The following is a 19,070-nucleotide window of genomic DNA, read 5'->3' on the forward strand; positions in this document are numbered from 1 at the left end:
TCCTTCCCCCTTGAGAGGAGGTGACCTTTGCTTCTCTGCACAGCCTCCCTGGCCTGCCTCATCCAGTCCAGGAGTGAGGGAGACCTCTACAGAGTCTCTCCAGCTGTGGCCACTCTTTCTGAGCTGGTACTAACTCCTGAGTTGAAAAGCTCTTAAAAAGTCCCCCGTCTGTTTCTAATTTAAATTTAAAAAGTCCCCTGTCAACTCTCCTCCTCTGTCGTCTGTGTGCACAGCTATCCTGCAAGAGCTGGGGATGCAGGCGGGGACATCTGCACTGTCACTGACCAGCAGCACTGGAAGGAAATGTGCTGTTCTTCACGTGCAAACGGATGAGAGAGGAGTCTTCTGGGGTCTTAGGGTGGAGGAGTGCAGCCCACTGAGGGCTGCAGGAGTGTGCAGGGCATGCTTCGGTAGGCAGGAAGGAGAAGAGCCTGCCAAACAAGAGAGCTGTGTCAGGGTTCTTCATACCCCCTCCTTCATGATAGCTCCTGAAGGTTCCATTGTTACTCGTCACTCTGAGTTACATCTCCATTTGTGACATGGCTGCAGTGTATCCATCCCCAGGTACAGAACCCTACCCATCTGGTGCAGACAGGCTTTGGATACACTGTCCTGTCTGCAGTCACAGGCATGGACCCTGAGGGGGTTCTTGGGCAGGGACGTGATGCATCTCAGCACATTCCTCCCTGCGGCCTGAAGGCATGACAGTTGTGCTACCAGCCATTTCAGTCACTGAAGCCTGTGGCCTCCCTCAAGGCCACTGCAGCTTAACTCTCCTAAGGCAGCTGCATTTGCTGCCTTTACCTTCCATTGTTGGTTTTGGCTCAGAATCTGTGAGGTTGTTTACATTTTGTTTGTCTTCTGTTGTCCAGGGCACCTAGCCTTTTGGGCTGTGTTGGCTATGAGGTGCAGGGGAAACAGTGCCCACTCCTGTTACTATGGAGAGCTGTCATTCCTAATGGACAGAGGTAACGTGAAAGCCCTGTTTTTTAGTCTGCCCAGACAGAACACTGGTCAAAACTTGAAGAGAACTGCTCATTGCAGGTTGGTCAGGTTTTGAAACCTCTCAGAAACTCCATGGAGAGCCCCAGATCATTTCTATGACTGTACAGTGTCTGGATCATTTAGGTGTGAACAAGCTTTAGGGGTCATCTCAGTTTCTCTGTCAGCCTTGTATGTTAGGATATGAATTTTCTAATTATCATTAACTTATATCACAATGTAAACAGTTTAGATGGTTATTTTATAGTGGATGAATTAGGTGAACTAGGCCAATATCCCATTTAATGTGGGGCAATGTTAAAAATAATAACTGGAAAAAAGAAATTGCAGACAGGTAGTGTGATTGTAGTTACATGTGACTGAAAGAAAATACATCAAAATATTACGAGTAGTTACCTGTTTACATTAGTATCATTTGATTGCTAGATTGAGAGTGAGTCTCACTATGTTGCTGTGACCCTCAAACTCTGGCTCAAGCCATCTTTCTCAGCCTCTTGAGTAGCTGGGATTACACACTGCCAGGCGTGGCTCCTCTTTTTGTTTTAAAAAATATTTCCTTTACTGTGAAAGCCAGAGGTAGGAAGATCTCTGTGAGTTTGTGACTAGTCTGCTCTATCTAGCCAGTTCCAGGCCAGAGCTACATAGTGAGATTCTGTTTAAAAAAAAAAATCTAAAACTTTTTTACAGCAACTATATAGTCATTAACTATATGTTAGAATCAGGAAGAAGGAGCTCTGGGCGTTGTTTAGTGTTAAAATGTGCACTTAGCATGCTTGAGGCCCTGAGTTCAATTCCCAAGATCAAAACTATCTAAGGGTCGAACAGGACACAGGTGTGAAGCATACTGTAGGTCACTAAGGGAAAGAATGTGTCACACACTGGTGAGGTCCTGAGGAGCCCAATGTGGAGATGCATTCCTAACGTGTGGCAACCCTAACAACACATGAAAAGGACAGAAAAATCGGGACAAACAAGTAAGTTTCTTCAAGTTTGTAGTTTTAGATCTAATTTCTGTTCTCATGTGCTTGATAAGTAGAAAACTGAACGTGAAAATAGATACTGTTCACAAAGATGTCCATCACAGGTTTATTTGTGATAGCTTAGGTAGACCATCTATCTCTTCAGTGCTGGAGAAATTAGCCTCCTTTGTAGAAATGCTGAAGCAGAGCTCATGTCTTGCTTTTCCAACCCCATGGTGTACCCAAACCCTGGGCACATCTTCAGTGTTTACCCAGAACTGGTTGGAAGAATTTGAACTTTTGTTACTGCCATCTCTTGAAGAAATGACATGTTCTACACTTGAGATATCCAGTGGTGGTCTTTCAGATTGATGCTGTTGAAATGATTTCTTTCTTTGGTCAAGTCCTGTCTCTCTGCATATTCACTCTTTATTTCTTAATCTGGTGTTGCTAGGTTAGACTTTATTTCCATATTCCCTTGGGTGATGTTTAACCTTATGTTGCCTTGATAGTATAAGGATGTGTTTGTCTTTCTACATTTACATTTTCAGAGGTAACTTTTCTCTCTCCCTGACTCCTTTTTGCTTGATCAAAATTCAAGAGTTCAGCTCACAGTACCTTTCTCTGTCCTCAGAGAGCAGCAATACAGAAGGTTTTTGTGTGTTTAGAGGCTATTCTGTGCTGACCCACCCTCATCACACAGTCTGGGTGGGCAGTTCAAGGGGCTCTGATATTTGCTTGTATTTCTCTGACTCCATCAGTGGCTTCTGTGAGCTTGACTCCTTTTTATATATTGTTGGGGTCACTACCCGTTATGGGTCACAGAGCTGGCCTGGCCTGTCTCCATAGCTCCCCTTGGTCTCTCAGGATGATCAATGTGTAGTACATTCTTTGACTTTGTGACCTCCCCCCATGGTTCACACCTGTGTTCTGTTCACCCTGGGCGGATGGCTGGGAGGTTGAGGTAGAGCTACCAAAGGGTAGGAAGGAGGTTGGACAAGGCGCCAGTGGTACTGGTGCTGATGTCATGGCTTTAGCCTTTGTTGGTTTGCCTTGTTGTCTCTGAGGCTAAGAGGTGCTGTTCTGAATGCCTCAGCCTCCTGCTTCTTGGGTCCTGAGGATGTGTATTTGGTTGTGTCCCAGATACCTCTTGCTTCTGAGAACTAGCAGACAATGGCATGGGTGGTTTCCTTGTAGGTTGAGAGTCTGTGTGGAAGTTGACATATTTGGGACAAACAATGACTCCTACCTGGAAGTTATCCTCACAGTTGGGAGGGGTTGGACAGAATGCTGTTTCTGGAACCTGGGGTCAGTATTCTGAGGGGTGATGCTCTTTTGAGTCCCTTCCCTTGAGAGTGATCTGAGCTTCCTGGGATCTTTGATGGCCCTTTGCTGGGTTATCTCCTTACCACCTTGTCAAAGGACGGTGACCCCTGGGACATGACTTAGTGATTCTTTCTACCCTGAAAGTACCCTATAGGTGGTAGGATAGCTTATCTTCACTGAAGGGATTTAATTGTAAGCCTCCTCCCCCATAGTTTGGATCTTAGCTGACCCTCAAAGGTCGCCGTCAAAGCCAAAGCTGAAAGTGCTGTTGGAGCCTTTAGAGGTGAGGCCTAGAGAGGTCATTGGATCCTTAGCTTCGAAGAGGGAGGTATTGGGGTCCCAGACTTTTCAAACCCTTGCTTTCTTTTCTGGTTGAAATTGGGGCAGAGCTTTCTTATGCCATGCACTTCCATCATGACATTTTGCCTCACCACGGGCTCAGAACAGGGGGTTAATCTCTGAGGCCATGAACCAAAACAAACCCTATTCCTTTTTCTATTTGTTTTTTTTTTTTTTTTTGTTTTTGGTTTTTCGAGACAGGGTTTCTCTGTGGCTTTGGAGGCTGTCCTGGAACTCGCTCGGTAGTCCAGGCTAGTCTCGAACTTACAGAGATCCGCCTGCCTCTGCCTCCCGAGTGCTGGGATTAAATGTGTGAGCCACCAACACCCGGCCTATTTGTTTTTATTTGTATGCTGTTTTTTGATTTTTGATTTTTGTTTTTCTTTGAGACAGGGTTTCTTTGTGGCTTTGGAGGCTGTCCTGGAACTAGCTCTTGTAGACCAGGCTGGTCTTGAACTCATGGAGATCCCCCTGCCTCTGCCTCCCAAGTGCTGGGAATAAAGGCGTCACCACCACCACCCAGCTTGTATGGTGTTTTAAATGATTTATAATTACTATTTTCTTTTTTCTATTTTTATTTGTATGCTGTTTTAAAATGATTTATTATTTTCTCTTTTCTATTTGTTTTTATTTGTATGCTGTTTTAAAATGATTTATTATTTTCTCTTTTCTATTTGTTTTTATTTGTATGCTGTTTTGCCTGAATGTATGTTCACCATGTGTGTGCAGTGCCAATGGAGGCCTCTGGCCCCCTGGAACTAGGGTTACATATAGTTGGTAGCTACCCTGTGGAACTGAACCCAGGTGCTTTGGAAGAGCAGCCAGTGCTCTTAGCTGTGGAGCAATCTCTCCAACTCCTCTTTTCTTCCTTTTAAGCTTTTTTGTTTGTATTCATTTATGTATTCAGTGTTCTGCATGCATGTCTGCCTGTAGGCCCAAAGAGGGCACCAAATCTCATTACAGATGGTTGTGAGCCACCATGTGGTTGCTGGGAATTGAACTCAGGACCTCTGGATGATCAGTCAGTGCTCTTAACCTCGAAGCCATCTCTCAGCCCCTGTTTGTTTGTTTTTAAGATGCTTTGTTTGTCATGGTGCTAGAAAGCTAGTGGTAGTGCACATACCTTTAGTCCCAGCACTCCTAGTAGAGGCAGTTGAATGTCTGTGAGTTCAAGGTCAACTTGGTCTGCAGAGCAAGTTCCAGGACAGCCAGAGCTACACAGAGAAACTCTGTCTCAAAAAACAAAAAAACCAAAAATAAAACAAAACAAAAACAAACAAAAAACAAAAAGAAAGCAAGAAAGCTACCACTCCTTTGAGCTTCACTTTGGGAGGTTCTGAGAGGCCTCCTACTTCTACTATTTGGTGGTTGTTTCTTTTGCCTTCATATTACTCGGTATAAAAATGCAAAGTAGTAGAAGAAAGTGGCAATTACCCAGTAGCTCCTCTCGTAGAAGATGACTTCCAAACACTCTCCCAGTTACATGCCTTTGTTGGTGGCAGGAAATCCTCTGTGACCGTCTTTATTTTAGCCTCCTTTGGCCAGTGACACCTCTCTTACTCAGTTTTTGCTAATGAGAGCGGTTTTGGGGCTGATTTTTCATGTCCTATAACCACCCACCATGGCCAGGGTAGGCCCTTTGGGAAGGTTGGTTGGATCTAGTGAGCTGACGTTCTGGTGCTGATGACTGTTCTGGGGGAGGAGTGGGTGGGATTCTGGTGTTGGGTTTGTGGATGATGAATGTGTAGGTGGAGAAAACAGTTTTCCTTGAAATGGATCCATCACTGCATGGAGATTTTTCTTAGTTGGTCATGGTCTGAGCTGCCTGATGGGAAGGGAGAGACTTCCTGTGGGTGGTAAAGAGGCTGAGCTACTGCATATGGATGTGATAGCTGAGGACACTTGTGGAGCAATGGTTCAGTAATGGAGAACCAGCGGACCACTGTGGGCTTTGCTGCATAGGCCTCACGAGGCTATACTGTTGGCTTGGGACTAGCCAGCACCCCAGCCCCTTAGCTGACAACTCAGTGGTCACATGGAGCTGGACAGCTGGAATGGGAGTCAGGCCTACCTCCAAACTGTTCCATCGCACATACCCTTGACCTCAACGCCAAAACCTTAATGTCTGGGCTTCCCTTCAGGCCTGACTTTCCATATTTTACACTTTAGGATTCATGTGGGAGAGGTGGAGTTTGTAGTTCAGGAGTGTATTCTGGTGTCTGCGTGTGCTGGTCTGTAGTAATGTTGATGTTAATATGTGCTGGGGGAATAGTGATGCTATTTGTGTTGTCAAGGAGGAGCCAACGATATTTTCTTCCTAGGAATTCCTCTCTACCCCCATAGTCTCATTATGTAGCTTAGAACTCACTCTGTAGACCAGGCTGACTTTGGACTCACCAAGATCTGCCTGCCTCTGTCTCCTGTGTACTGGGATCAAAGATGTGCACCACACGTGGCTTTTAGTTAGTCTCTCTGTAATCTAGACTGGAGTAGAACTTATTCTGTGGACCACACTGCTGTCCTTGTGTCTCAGCTTCAAGTCCTGGGGCTGCAGGTATGAACCACCTTGCCCAGCTATATTAACTTTTTTTTCTTGGTAGGCTAGAGGCTTCCTTTCTGAATTAATTTATGTTGATGCTCATGGTTGTGTGTGTGTGTGTGTGTTACTATGCAAAGGAAATGTGTAGTTTCCATTTGTAAATAGGCCAGCTGTCTTGTGTGTATCAGGAACACAGTGGCAGGAACTTTGGAAATCTGAGTTCATATTGATACTGAGGTGCTGCCACGTGTGGGTCAGTGAGTTCCGGTTGGCATGCGTGTGCACAGGCCCTCGGAACTGGTTTGTCTGAGGTACAGTGGGAGTCCCTGTGATAGAAAGGCTCAAATGACTCGCCTAGCACCACCCTTCCTGGGCCTGGCTGGCTGCAGTTTGTGCACTTATTAGCTCCCTGGAAAGTGGAGAAAGACCCTGTTTTCCTCTGGTTGCATAGCGCTCTGAGAGAACAAACTTGGCTCCTGAGGGTTCCTTATCTATGTGGGATAGAGTGAGTTTTCCCTACACATCGATCAGGCCAGGGGGCTCTGTTCTTGCTGATTGATTGTAGGGCATCCGTGTGTTTTGTGCTGATGATCAAGCATGGTCAGGCTCTCTGTGGAAAACATACTCATTCCTATCATTGGCATAAATTGCCTTAATTGTTGGAGGAACTATAATTAGACAGGTTCTTGAGCAGAGCAGCACTATTGTGCCCAGGTGAAGAGAAAGCCAACTTTCAGAAGTTTCTAGAAGTTATAATTAGCTTTTCTGCAGATCTAAAGTGATCATTAACCCCATGATTCCCAAGGTTAATTGGTGGTGCCTGCTTTGAGCACAGGAGGGAGCAATTCTAGCCTGTATGCCTTGGGTCTCAGTTCCACAGGCCAGGATTGGCATTTAGCTCTACAGCTGATTAGCAGTTCATCTAAAACATGGCTCCAGATGGTAATGGGAACTCAGTAAGAGGGGTTGGAGAGGTTGTTCTTGGTGGTACGTGCCTGTAGTTCTCACATAGTCTCAGCTACTTGGATGGCTGAGGTAGGAGATCACTTGAGGCCAGGAGTACAAAGCTAACCTGGGCAATATAACCTGGCGTAGACCCTTAAAAATACCTTTCAATTGTTGAGGCCATGATATTGAGAAGGAAGGGATGGGGTATATGAGAGGGATTGGAGAAAAGAAAAATTATATTTTAAGTTATAAATTAAAATTATATTTTGACTAAAAATGATTAGTTTCAAAATGTATTTAAATTAAACAAGATGAACTGGGGGATTGGTAGGTCCCAACCAGCATAAGTGGAGCAGTGTGCACAGGGCCTTTGTTACTTCTTAGGTAACCCCCAAGTACTGTGTTTTTACAAAGAAAAGTTTTACAGACTTACTTATATTCTCTCTGTGTGTAGGTGTTTTACTTGCATGTGTGTCTTTGTACCAGGTACATGCCTGAGGCCTTCAGAACCCTGAATAGGGTGTTAGAGCCCCTGAAACTGTAGTTACAGATGGTTGCGAGCTGCCACGTGGGTGCCGGGAATTAAATCTGGGTCCTTTGCAAAAGCAGTATGCACTCTTAACCTCTGAGCCATCTTTCCAGCCCCCATTTAAAAAGCCATTTTGAGACAGGGTTTCATGCTGTATGTAACCTGGATCAGCTTGGAAGTTGTGGAAGTGCTTCTTGCTTCAAGCTTCCTATGGCTGGGATTACGAGTATATGTCACAACACTCAGCTTGGGGGTGGGGTGTTCATATGTGTTTGAAATAGGTTCTTGCTATATAGTCCGAACTGGATGGGAACTCAATTCTCAGCTTTGGGAGGCAGAGACAGGAGAAATACCATGAGGCCAGCCTAGGCTACATACTGTGTTCTGAAGTGAGGCTGCTTCAAAAACAAAAAACAAACACCAAAACCAAAACTGTGGTTGTTGTAACCTGGAAATGCCTACTGAACTTGTCATGAGCATCCTTTGAGAGCTCTTCACCCAAAGAGACAATGTGCACACTTCATTTAACAATTTGTGCTTTAAAAAAACAAACAACTTTCCTTGGTTTTGAAACAGGATCTTGCTAGAAATTGTGATTTGACAAATGTAAAATTGAGTTGGGCTTGGTGGCACACATCTATGATCCCAGTGCTTGGAGGTAGGAGCAGGATGAATTGAAGCCAGCTGGGGCTATACAGAGATCGTGTATTTAAAAAAAGGCAAGAGCTGGAGAGGTGGCTCACAGGTTAAGAGCATGTCCTGCTCTTCCAGAGGACCTGAGTTCAGCTGCCAGTACTCAACTTTGGGCAGCTCACAATGGCCTCTACTCCAGTTCTAGGGCTTTCAGTACTTTCTGAGGGCCTCTGAGGGCCCCTGCACTGGTACCTGGGTATCTATTACCCCAGTGAGTTCCCCACCCCATGGTGTTTTTTTGGCATGTCTGTGCACCATGTGCATAACTGGTGCTGGTTGTGAGTTGTCAAGTGGGTGCTGGGACTCAGATCCAGGACTGCTGGAAGAGCAGCCAGTGCTCTTAACCTCTGAACTATCTCACTAGCCCCTGGATAGTGATTTTTAGCCTCCATATTTCCTTAAGATAAATGTCTAGGAATGAGTGGGGCTGGGTCAAAGGCCACAGATTTTGCTGGCTGCCTTGTGCAAACTTTCTGAAAGTGACCCCAATTGGGTTCCTCCATACTGCCCTTGGCCCTTTCTCCACAACTGCTGACTCTATTCCAGAGTGTTGGACCAGTACTGATCACACTTTGTGTTATTTTTCAACAGCGCTGTATAGTTCTGCGTTTTCTGAAGTTTCCTCCAAATAAGAAGAAGGTAAGATTGGTGGATTGGCTACAGTCATCACAGCCTTACTTAAGACCTGGATATTTTCCTGGGTGTGTGTGGGTGCATGCATGTGTGCGTGTGCGTGTGTGTGCGCGTGTGTGTGTGTACCTGGGACTTTGCCCAGGACAGGAAAGTGCTCTACCTCTAGGGTATGTCCTCTATCCTAAGCCCTCCAGTGCAGAAATATTAATGCTGATTGTAGAAATTTAAGTATGATAGAATTGTCCTCTATCCTAAGCCCTCCAGTGCAGAAATATTAATGCTGATTGTAGAAATTTAAGTATGATAGAATCGTTCAATGTGGGAAGTAGTAGGCCCTCATTTCTGATGTGAGACCTAACAGGCCCTCTGTGTCACTGTGTGTCACTCCAGGGTAGGTCTGTCTGCATGAGCCCTGGTGCAGCCTGTGGGGCCTGTTCAGAAGCTCTCTGGACCAGGTTTCAACTTGATATTGAATTGATGAGTTCCTTAGTTGCCGCAACAGAATTGTGTGTGAGAAAGTACAGTGTGTCACACAGGGTAGACAATCTGTTAGGCTAAATTCACAGTGGGCAAATTTAGGTGGAACAGTAGGTTGTGTTGGCTAAGTCATCCAAGTGCAGTGTGTGAACCTTCCATGAAGACTTGCCTGTAGGGGTTAGCCCACAATACTGGACACGCTCAAAGGGCGTGGACAGGGGTACAGGACAGGTAAGGATATAAAAGGATATGAGAAAGCAAAAGGTTCTCTCTTTTGGAAGCCTGTCATGCTTCTCATTTCCGAGCTTGTGTGTGAGTTTTATCTGGTTAATAAATATATTAGTTTCTCCATTGCAGAGACTTCCCTTGAAGGGAAGCTGCTGATGGGCGGCCGGGTGCAACTTTCCGAAAGTTGCTGCTTTTGGGAAACATAGGGGGCAGGGGCCGGGACCTGCAGGTGCCCAGTGAGCACTCACTTCCTGGCTGGGCAGGTGGAGGGGAAGGTTTTGGCAGTGTTAGCTGTGAGCGGCAGGGTACATGCAGTCGCTGTAGCCAAGGAAAAAGAAGTGCAGCCCGAGCCGAAGGGCTGGCCGGTCAGGGAAGATGCTCCTGACTCCTTGGAGGCGTGGGTGCTGATCTCACTCCTGACATCAGCTGACGAGGGAGTCAATGCAATGGAGAAACTAATATATTTATTAACCGAATAAAACTTACACACAAGCTGGGAAGATGAGAAGCATGGCAGGCTTCCAGAGAGAGAGAGAGAGAGAGAGAGAGAGAGAGAGAGAGAGAGAGAGAGAGAGAGAGAGAGAGAGAGCCTTTTGCTTTCTCTTTTCCTTTTATATCCTTACCTGTCCTGTACCCCTGTCCACGCCCCTTTGGGGGTGGACAGTATTGTGGGCTCACCCCTACACTTGCCTGCCATCCTATATACCCAAGTTGAGCTACTGTTGCTTCCTGGTGCATCTCAGGTAGATACTGAGTATTGGAGGCTCCTCTGGCCACAGCCTCTTATCTGCACCTATTGTTCCAGCACAGCTGTGAAGGAGGCTTAGGCCTTAGGCCTGACTTGCTTTGTACAAGGCCAGCTGCCTGTGAGCCACATAGGGCTTACCTGGCCTCCGAGGGCAAGAACATGGTGGGATTCTTTGAGGAGGTTGTGTCCAGTGCACAGGATTGATGGATGATTCAGTGTCTCATTGGAGCATCTGGGAGACAGTGTGTCAGAATCTGAGGGCAAAGGTCATGGGAGCTATGGGACATTGGTGGTAGAGATGATAGAGGCCCTCAAGGCTTATTTATCTCATAGGAGCACGCAGGAATGTTGCCTTTGACTGGGGCAGGAGTGAGAGGCAAAGGTGGGTTGAGCAGGCCGAGGGAATATGGTGAGACCCAAACGTCCTGTGGCTCCTACCTCAGCTGCTGAATCATCCACGGCGTTCTGTTTCTGTCAGATGTGTCTGGTGGCTTCAGCCTTTTCTCTCCTGTCTGTCCTTGTGTCATGGCTGTAGTGTGTATGCACCCCACTTCAGTGGACGCCCTGCTAGGTCTTCCTGGGCAGTGTCGTCCTGGTGTGGAGTCATGTTATCCTTCTGTTCCCCAGATCAATTTGTATCAGAAGCAATGACAGGGCCACTGGGTGTGTTCTGAGATTTCTGTCAGGCTAAGTTCTGACAAGATCCAGTTGTAGGAGCTATGGGATATGTGCACACACTTTAACCATGTAACACATTGCTGGGTATGGGCAGCAAGTTCTCCAGAGGTTTGTGGGGTGCACAGTACTTAGAGTATACATGGGTTGGCAGCTTAGTCTGTCCTGAGCTGGGCTCCTGGGAGGGGGTGATGTTGGGAGCCCTGCCTGGAGGACAGTCCTGAAACTATCCTGTCCTTGTCTCTTCCAGACCTCAGAAGAGATACTTCAGCATCTGCAGAACATAGTGGACTTTGGCAAAAATGTCATGAAAGACTTTTTGGGGGAGAACTATGTTCATTGTGGGGTAAGTGCTCTTACTCACACTCAGCTTACATCCAGTTCTGACAAAACTGACATCTCAGTGATAGCCCTTGTGTACTCAGAATCTTCAAGCTTTTCTCGGCTGCTGTGCCATATAGCCCTGCCAGAGGCTCCTGCGTAGTGAAGTTCTCCAGTGAGCACTTGTTGTGTTATCCTTGAACCCGAAGGGAGCTTAGCCCCGTGTTCCTGTGGGGTAAGGAACAATGCAGGCCTTGGAAGAGGCTGTGAGTTGCTATGGATGATACTCAGTGAGGGCCTTAGAAGTAAAGCTTTGAAAACCTTAGAGTTACAGTTTTGGGTTTACTGTCTTTGCAGCTGGCCTGTGGGGGATGGGACTAGATAAGGACACTCCCTGGCCTGCCTCTCTGACCTAACCTGTCTTGTGAGCTTGGGGCTTTGAAAGTCTCCTCCATTTTGTTTCCTTGACTGCCGCTTTGTAGCCTGTCCTCCACAGCGTCCAGTGTTGGGGATGTTTAGAGGTCAGGTGTGACCATTCAGGAGGAGTCCTGCAGTTTTTCCACAGGATATGTCTATTGAATAGTGTGTGTATCTCCTCATGCCTTCCTGGACAAAGGTCCAAGATGCTCTTCTAGTCCTGGCATGCTAGACTGAGTGGGAGTCTCTGGCTGACGCTCGGTGAAGAAGGCCAGTTGGGTTTCCCTGAGGCAGCAATTTTGTCCTAGGCAGGTTTCCTTTGTCACTTTGGGGCTTTTTCTGAAGTCACAGTTCTGCCACTCTGAGAACACAGGGCAGGGATGAATGAATGAGAGCGAGAAACATGGTTTACATTGATGCAGTTTTCTTTGCATTGTAAGTTGCAAACACAGCCAAGGGGAGAGTACCAGCCACATGAGCATGTCGTTGTCAGTCCTTGAGCTGCTGCTTGGCAGTGCAGCTTGCTGGCCACCTGGCCAGGGTTTCTTGAGGCCTTTCCTCTGTGTAACCTATAGACACTGCAGGACCAGGAGGGGCTCTGACAGGAGATACTGTTGATGTGACTGATCACTGGCATCATGGATCCTGCGTGGCTGTAAGGAGAGCTTTTAGGAAACTGAACTGTTTTTTGCCTTTTTGTTTGTTTGTTTGTTTGTTTTATGAGACAGGGTTTCTCTGTATTGTTTTGGAGGCTATCGGACCAGCCCGGCCTCAAACTCACAGAGATCCGCCTGCCTCTGCTTCCGAGTGCTGGGATTAAGTGCGTGTTCCACCACCACCCCGCTTGCCTTTTTTTTAACCTCTATATGTTCTGAAAAATAGCAGATCAGCTTACTGCTAAATTAGCACATTAAATTTTTTAAACTATAGTATTTTGTGAATAAAATACACATATTTTGAAATTCACTATTTTAACTGTATATAGTTTTGAGGCATTAACAGTTTTCAGGACATTGTGTAATCTATACGTTTTGTGTGTTTTCTTACAGGAAGTTGTTCAGCTGCCTTTAGAGTTTGTGAAACAACTCTGTTTAAAAATACAATGTGAAAGACCAGGTAAGGGTGTTGAACAGTGTTTGCTTTTTTTTTTTTTTTTTTTTTTTGACAGGTCTTTTATGTAGCCCTGTTTGTCCTAGAACTCGCTGTATAATCAATCCATGCTGGCCTTGAACTCACAGAGATCCACCTGCCTCTGCCTCCTGAGTGCTGGGTTTAAAGGTGTACACCACCGTGGTTGGCTTGTTTGTAACTTTAAAAGGCTTTGAGATGTTCAACCCAGGTATTTTGGTATTTTGCAGCAGTTTTGTGGCCAGAGGTTTAGTTCCCACTCCCACGTCCTGTTCTTGAATATGTTGGTGGGCTTTGCTGGCAAGAACCCAGCTGAAACTTTTTCTTTCATGGTCATTGATCAAACATGTAAAGTCTATGTGTTGGTTGTGAAAATGTCTCTTCATAGACACCACCAGGCAATAATGCTATAGAGTTGTCCACGATTAAATCCTTCCTGATTTGATTCAGAAGATGTAATAGTGCTCTGGGGCCTGCCTGGAGCAGGAGCAGGAGATGGAGGGTGCTGGGCAGTTCTGGGCTCTGGGGTTCATGCCCACAAAGATGGACAGAGGCCAGCTTCAGGACTTTCCTCCTCTGCCGCTGCTCAGCTTCCCATCTCATTCCATACAAAGCTGAGGTGTGACAAGTGACTCTGCCACTCTTGTAATGACTGTGGATTAAGTCTGTTCTTTGGAAGGGAAGCTGGTCCCCAGGTGCTGAGAGCCCAATTCCAGCAGTTATGTTGAGGTGACCTAGGAGCACCAGGAATTAGGAAAAGCATCAAGAATTGAAAGGAAGGAAGTGGCTGTGGTGCCCTTTTTCTCCCTGTTCCTGAGCGAAGAGAGTGGTGGAAATAGGGGCCTCTTCTCACTTTTGATCTCTTGTACATTTTAAAGCTCCCCAAAGTCATGTTTAGGGTTAAAAATTGGCTAGAAAGACCTTAGACCTCAGTTACGTGGTTACAATTTATACCATGGGAGTGTAAGGATGAAATCTGCCAATTGCAGAGGTGGTGTTGGGGTCCCGGAGACTCCAGACATCCCCTCCTACAGTGACTGTATGTGATAGCACACACTGAGCGTTTCCTCCAGGAAGCTCTGGAAACCTCCATGTCTAGGGTTAGAGCTTGGCAGGGCTGACCTCGCTGATTAAGTCTGTTCTTCATCCTATAGGGATAGCAGTATGTGGCCTGAGCATATGTCCTAGCTTTCTCACTTCCCTGGTGCCTGCCTGAGGCCATCTTCTCTTGGAGAGAGTCCTCCTCCACAGGACTCTTACATTGTAGGGTTGTCTGTCTCCTATCTTGACCCTCAAGGGTGACTCTTGTTGTGTCTTCCAGAGTCTCGTTGTGACAAGGACCTGGACACACTCAGTGGCTATGCTATGTGCCTTCCCAATTTAACCAGACTTCAGACCTATCACTCCGCAGAGCACCGGCCTATTCTGTGTGTAGAGATTAAGGTGAGTTTTAATTCATGGTGGGATGACACTGCAGGGAAAGAGAAAGGTTGCTCTCAGGCAGTAACTCTCCCTGAGTCTCCCTGGCTCTGCCTTGAGTGCATGTTCAGCCTTTCTTAGGAGCTCAACTTGTTTCTTTTCTACACCTTCCTGGTGTTAACAATGGGGAAACTACCCCACACACCTGCACCTGAAAAGCTGTGGTTAGGGGTCATCAGAAGGAAGCATGTTGGGTTCCCTTCTGTACAGGGTGCATCTCAAAACCTCACAGTCTTTGGCCATGTGCTTCCTGCTTCCTGCCTTGAAGACCCAAATGTAGGGCACCTTTTGACTAGAGACTGCTTTCTTTTCAGGAGGGCTTTCCTAGAGGTCCCTGTCTATTGGAGGTCCCAGAGGCCTGGATCTCAGACCAAGAAGCCCTTACTTCAGTTGCCTATGTTGAGTAGTTGGCTAAGTGCCCTAGAAGGCTTCCCCACCCTACAGGACCATCACTTACCCTCTTCCTTCCCACCTCTGAGAAGCGATGACCCTGAGGCGAGCCTTGGCCCAAGTCCTTGGGCCTTGTGATCTTTGTGAGGCTGGACGTTATGTCTCTCCAGCCGCATTGTCCAGAACACTAAGCTCAGGTTGTGTGTGCTGACAACATGCAGAGCTTAGAAGGCAGCTGGGAAGCCTAGCAACTATCAGATGGGCGCCTTGCAGGCCCTAATAGTGACAGTGGAACAATGGTTCTGCTTCTTGGAGCTGCGAGCCCTGGGCCCATCTCCACTCCTTGCAGCCTGCCAGTGAGAGTACAAAGCTGCTCTGTGTTATGCTCCTGTCAGCCAGGCAGAGCTCTACCAGTCCTCCCCGTGAGGGGCTGCCCTTGTCACTCTGGAAGCAGAGAGGTGTATACTGTGAGGAAAGCGGAAATGACAGCAATTTCTGTGGACATTTCTTCTCCATCTCATAGTTAGTATATGTGTGTCGAGAAGTATGTGATTCCTCCCTAAACATTTTTTCTTTTATTTTATAGCCAAAATGTGGGTTTATTCCTTTCTCGAATGATGTTACCCATGAGATGAAACACAAGGTGTGCCGTTACTGCATGCACCAGCACCTCAAGGTGAGAGCCAAGTTAGGTGCAGGAAGCAGAGCACAGAGTGTCTGGGCCTGAGGGGAAGCCACTGGAGTTTTCAGAAGACTAAGAGGAATTGTTGATAACCCTCTTTTCATAAGTAGCTCATATTTATTATTTTTTGAGAGTTTTGATCTTTTTTGTTTATAAGTTATTTTTGTGTGCGTGTAGATCAGAGGACAACTTGTGTTTGGTTCTCTCCTTTCACCACGTGAGACCTTAGGATCACACTGTTTATGCAGTGCTGGCTGGTTACTAAGTGGCAGGTTTCGTGCATGCCAGGCAAGCACCTTCCACCTGAGCTACAGCCCTGGCCCTCACATGTGTTGTTACTCCCCTCTTGTGACTCCGTTCTAGGTTCTGGTTCCCTTGGCCTTTAAGCATATCCCCATGTAAATATGCAGGGATAGATATCAGCGAGACTCTGCTTGTGACACAGCTGGACTGTCTGGCTTTCTGAGCTTGAACTTCACAGAATGCTTTCCATTCCTATCCATTTTCCTGCAGCTCTTATTTTCCTTGATGCTTTTTCCCACTTCAAGTTGGTCATAGCCAAGTTGCCATGCTCTTTGCACTCAACTTGTCAGTGCCCTAGAGAGACATGATTAGCAGGTGCTTCTCTTTTTCTTGGTGGGTAGTGTCCTTTTATGCATGTATGTATTTAATTAAGTTCACTTAATCTTTTTTTTTCTTTTGTTGTTTGTGTCTTGATGTTGCAGCCAAGCAGTCACTGCCAAACCCAGCGGTGGGAATTTTCCCCATTTTCTTCTAGAGTTTTCATTCTTGATTTTAGATCTCAGCCATTTTAAGTTAGTTTTTGTGTATGGTGTTTGTAAGTGTCCAGTTTCATCCTTTTGCATATAGATAGTGGTCTGCTTTTCTCAGTGTCTGTGACTGTCCTTTTCTCTAAGCATTGGTCCTGGTACCCTTTTCTAAGATGTTGGTCATGTTGGACTTTCTCTGTTCTTTTACTTATTGGTGTATTTGCCTGTCTTCATGCCAGTGCCACACTACTTTGGCTACTGTAGTTATTTATGTTGGATGATTTTTTTTATTACTGATTGAGTGTTATGAGATTCCTTCCCTTCCCTCCTCCTCCCTCTCCTTTATCATCCCTCCCCCTCTCTTGCTTTTTTTTTTTTTTTTTTTTTTTTTTTGGTTTTTCGAGACAGGGTTTCTCTGTGGCTTTGGAGGCTGTCCTGGAACTCACTTTGTAGACCAGGCTGGCCTCGAACTCACAGAGATCCGCCTGCCTCTGCCTCCCGAGTGCTGGGATTAAAGGCGTGCGCCATCAACGCCCCGGCTCCTCTCTTGCTTTTTTAAAGACAGGGTCTTATACAGCTCAGGTTGGCCTTGAACCCATGAGTAACCTCCTGGGAGTGTTAGCGTGTTCAACATCCAATGAATAGTCACAGCTTATCTTGTTTACTCGGTAGAGCTACTGAAGCCTCCTAGTTAGTCTTCATTTAAGTTATGCTATTCAACCTCATAATTAGTTATTACAAATTTAATATTTTAAATGATGCGTGTGGATATGTATATGAGGTGTGCAGATACACAGGCAAAATACCCATACACATAAAATTTTTTTTCAAAAGAAAAAAATCTTAACAATTTGAGTTGGGCAGTGGTAGTTCAAGCCTTTAATCCCAGCCACTCTAGAGGCAGAGGCAGGCGGATCTCGGTATCTTGGTGAGTTTGAGGCCAAGGACAGCCAAGACTACACAGAAAAACCCGTCTCAACAACTCTGTCTTGTTTCTGCCATGATGCGTATTCCAGTCATGCTGGATTGCAAGCTTCCAGGAGAGTTTCCTGTCTGTGTCTCCCATCTTGCTGCAAAAGTGTGTGTGTGCTCGTGCGCTCCCTCGCAAGTGCTCAAGTCACTTAATCTTCAGTAGGGTTGTGGATAGTTTTGGGTTACCTTTCTCTTCCATGGAGCCTCAGATGAGCTCAAGAGAGAGCTTAGGGCCTTGTCTGTTCTCTCCAAAGCCTGCTGCTGGGATGTATTGAGCTTTACAAAGCCTCTGTGCATATCCTCACTACTCAGCTTTTCCTCTCCGAGTTTAGGGCACATTGCTTGCCCCACTGTTACCCACTGTGTAAGGAAGTCATGAAGGTAACTGGTAGCCTCTACGTGTTTTGGACAAATGTCCCAGAAAAGGCATCTGCAGTGGGTGAGCTCTCAACCAGGTCAGTAAAGACACCATGTAAAGACACCTTCCTGGAACTGAGAGGCAGGGCAGGTAATGGCAGTACCTGGGCTGAGGCTGTGGATGGGCCTGCCCTGTTCCGTGTTCTCCATGGAGCTGTCGCTTTGCACTGTGTGTCTCACAGTCTCATGTTTGTTTCTCTTGTGGTAGAGATAGGGTGCTAGCTAGTTTTTTGTCAACTTGACATATGCTAGAGTCGTTTAGAAGAGAGAACCTCCACTGGGAAGTGTTCCCACCAGATTAACCTGTGGCTAAGCCTGTGAGACATTTTCTTGATTAATGATTGATGTGGGAGGGCCGATTTCATAGGAGGCAGTGCTGTCCCACAGGAATAGTGTCACCACTGGATGGGTGGTCCTGGGTTTATGAGCAGGTTGAGCAAACCATGGTTAACAAGTCAATAAGCAGCACTCCTCCATGGTTTCTGCTTGAGTTGGTTCCTCCTGGATCCTGCCCTGCTGGAGTTCTTGCCCTGACTTCCCTCAGTGATATGCCTGAAGTATAAGATGAAATAACCCCATTCCTCCCTAAGTCAGTTTTGGTCATAGTGTTTTATCATAGCAATAGAAACCCTAATTTAAGATAGACGGAGGGACGAGAATAGGACATTTAAAATGTCAAGTAGAAACTGGGTGTGATGCTGCATGCCTTTAATCCTAGCATTTGGGATGCAGAGGTAGGCAGATTTCTGAGTTCAAGGTTAGCCCTGTCTAAATAGAGAGTTCCACAGGGTTACACAATGAGATTAAAAAAGTGTCACACTCCCTGTTGTTGTTTATTTAGATTTAGCTGATTTTCTTTATTTTTTTAGAAGGTGGATTTTTTTTTTGAACAAGGTTTTGCTTGCATGTGTGCATGTGCTCTATCTATGCCTGATGCCACAGAGATGAGAAAGGGGGTGTCAGAACCCTGGAACTGGGATAACAGTTATAAGCAGCCATGTGTATGTTGGCAATGGAACCTGAGGTCTTTGCAAGAGCAATCAATGCTCTTAAACACTGAACCTTTTCTCCATTTCCTGAGCTGGTCTTCTTTCTTTTATTTTTCCTTCTTTTTTATTTTGTTTTTAAGAGACAGGGTTTCTCTGTAGCTTTGGAGGCTCTCCTGGAATTCGCTCAGTAGACCAGGCTGACCTTGAACTCACAGAGACTCCTACTTCTGCCTCCTGAGTGCTGGGATTAAAGGCATGCCTGGCTTCTGAGCTGGTTTTCTTGAATAAATGTTCCCTGTATTTTTAAAGAATTTTAGACATTATCTGAGGTTTCAAAATTTATTATTCTGACAAATTTTCTTGGTTTTTACAAGTACAAATTATGCCCAGCTTATCTGATAGGTTTAGG

The 19,070-nt window shown here is 46.0% G+C and overlaps 1 protein-coding gene across 2 annotated transcripts in view; it reads left to right on the forward strand.

The window, feature by feature from the left end:
- Ippk (inositol-pentakisphosphate 2-kinase) overlaps positions 1-19,070 on the forward strand; it is a 44,474-nt gene that overhangs the window by 1,212 nt on the left and 24,192 nt on the right. The window contains exons 1-6 of one of the 2 annotated variants that reach the window (XM_040755953.1): positions 866-968; positions 8,927-8,974; positions 11,347-11,442; positions 12,884-12,950; positions 14,284-14,405; positions 15,418-15,507. In XM_040755953.1, coding sequence (XP_040611887.1) covers positions 11,404-11,442; positions 12,884-12,950; positions 14,284-14,405; positions 15,418-15,507 — 318 coding nt within the window. In that variant the 5' untranslated portion in view covers positions 866-968; positions 8,927-8,974; positions 11,347-11,403. Of the gene's footprint in view, positions 1-865; positions 969-8,926; positions 8,975-11,346; positions 11,443-12,883; positions 12,951-14,283; positions 14,406-15,417; positions 15,508-19,070 lie in introns of those variants that run through there. The other variant, XM_005066315.4, reaches the window with a different exon arrangement.

This window comes from Mesocricetus auratus, unplaced genomic scaffold, assembly GCF_017639785.1.
Source record: "Mesocricetus auratus isolate SY011 unplaced genomic scaffold, BCM_Maur_2.0 Super-Scaffold_100013, whole genome shotgun sequence".
NCBI classification, from domain to species: Eukaryota; Metazoa; Chordata; class Mammalia; order Rodentia; family Cricetidae; genus Mesocricetus; species Mesocricetus auratus.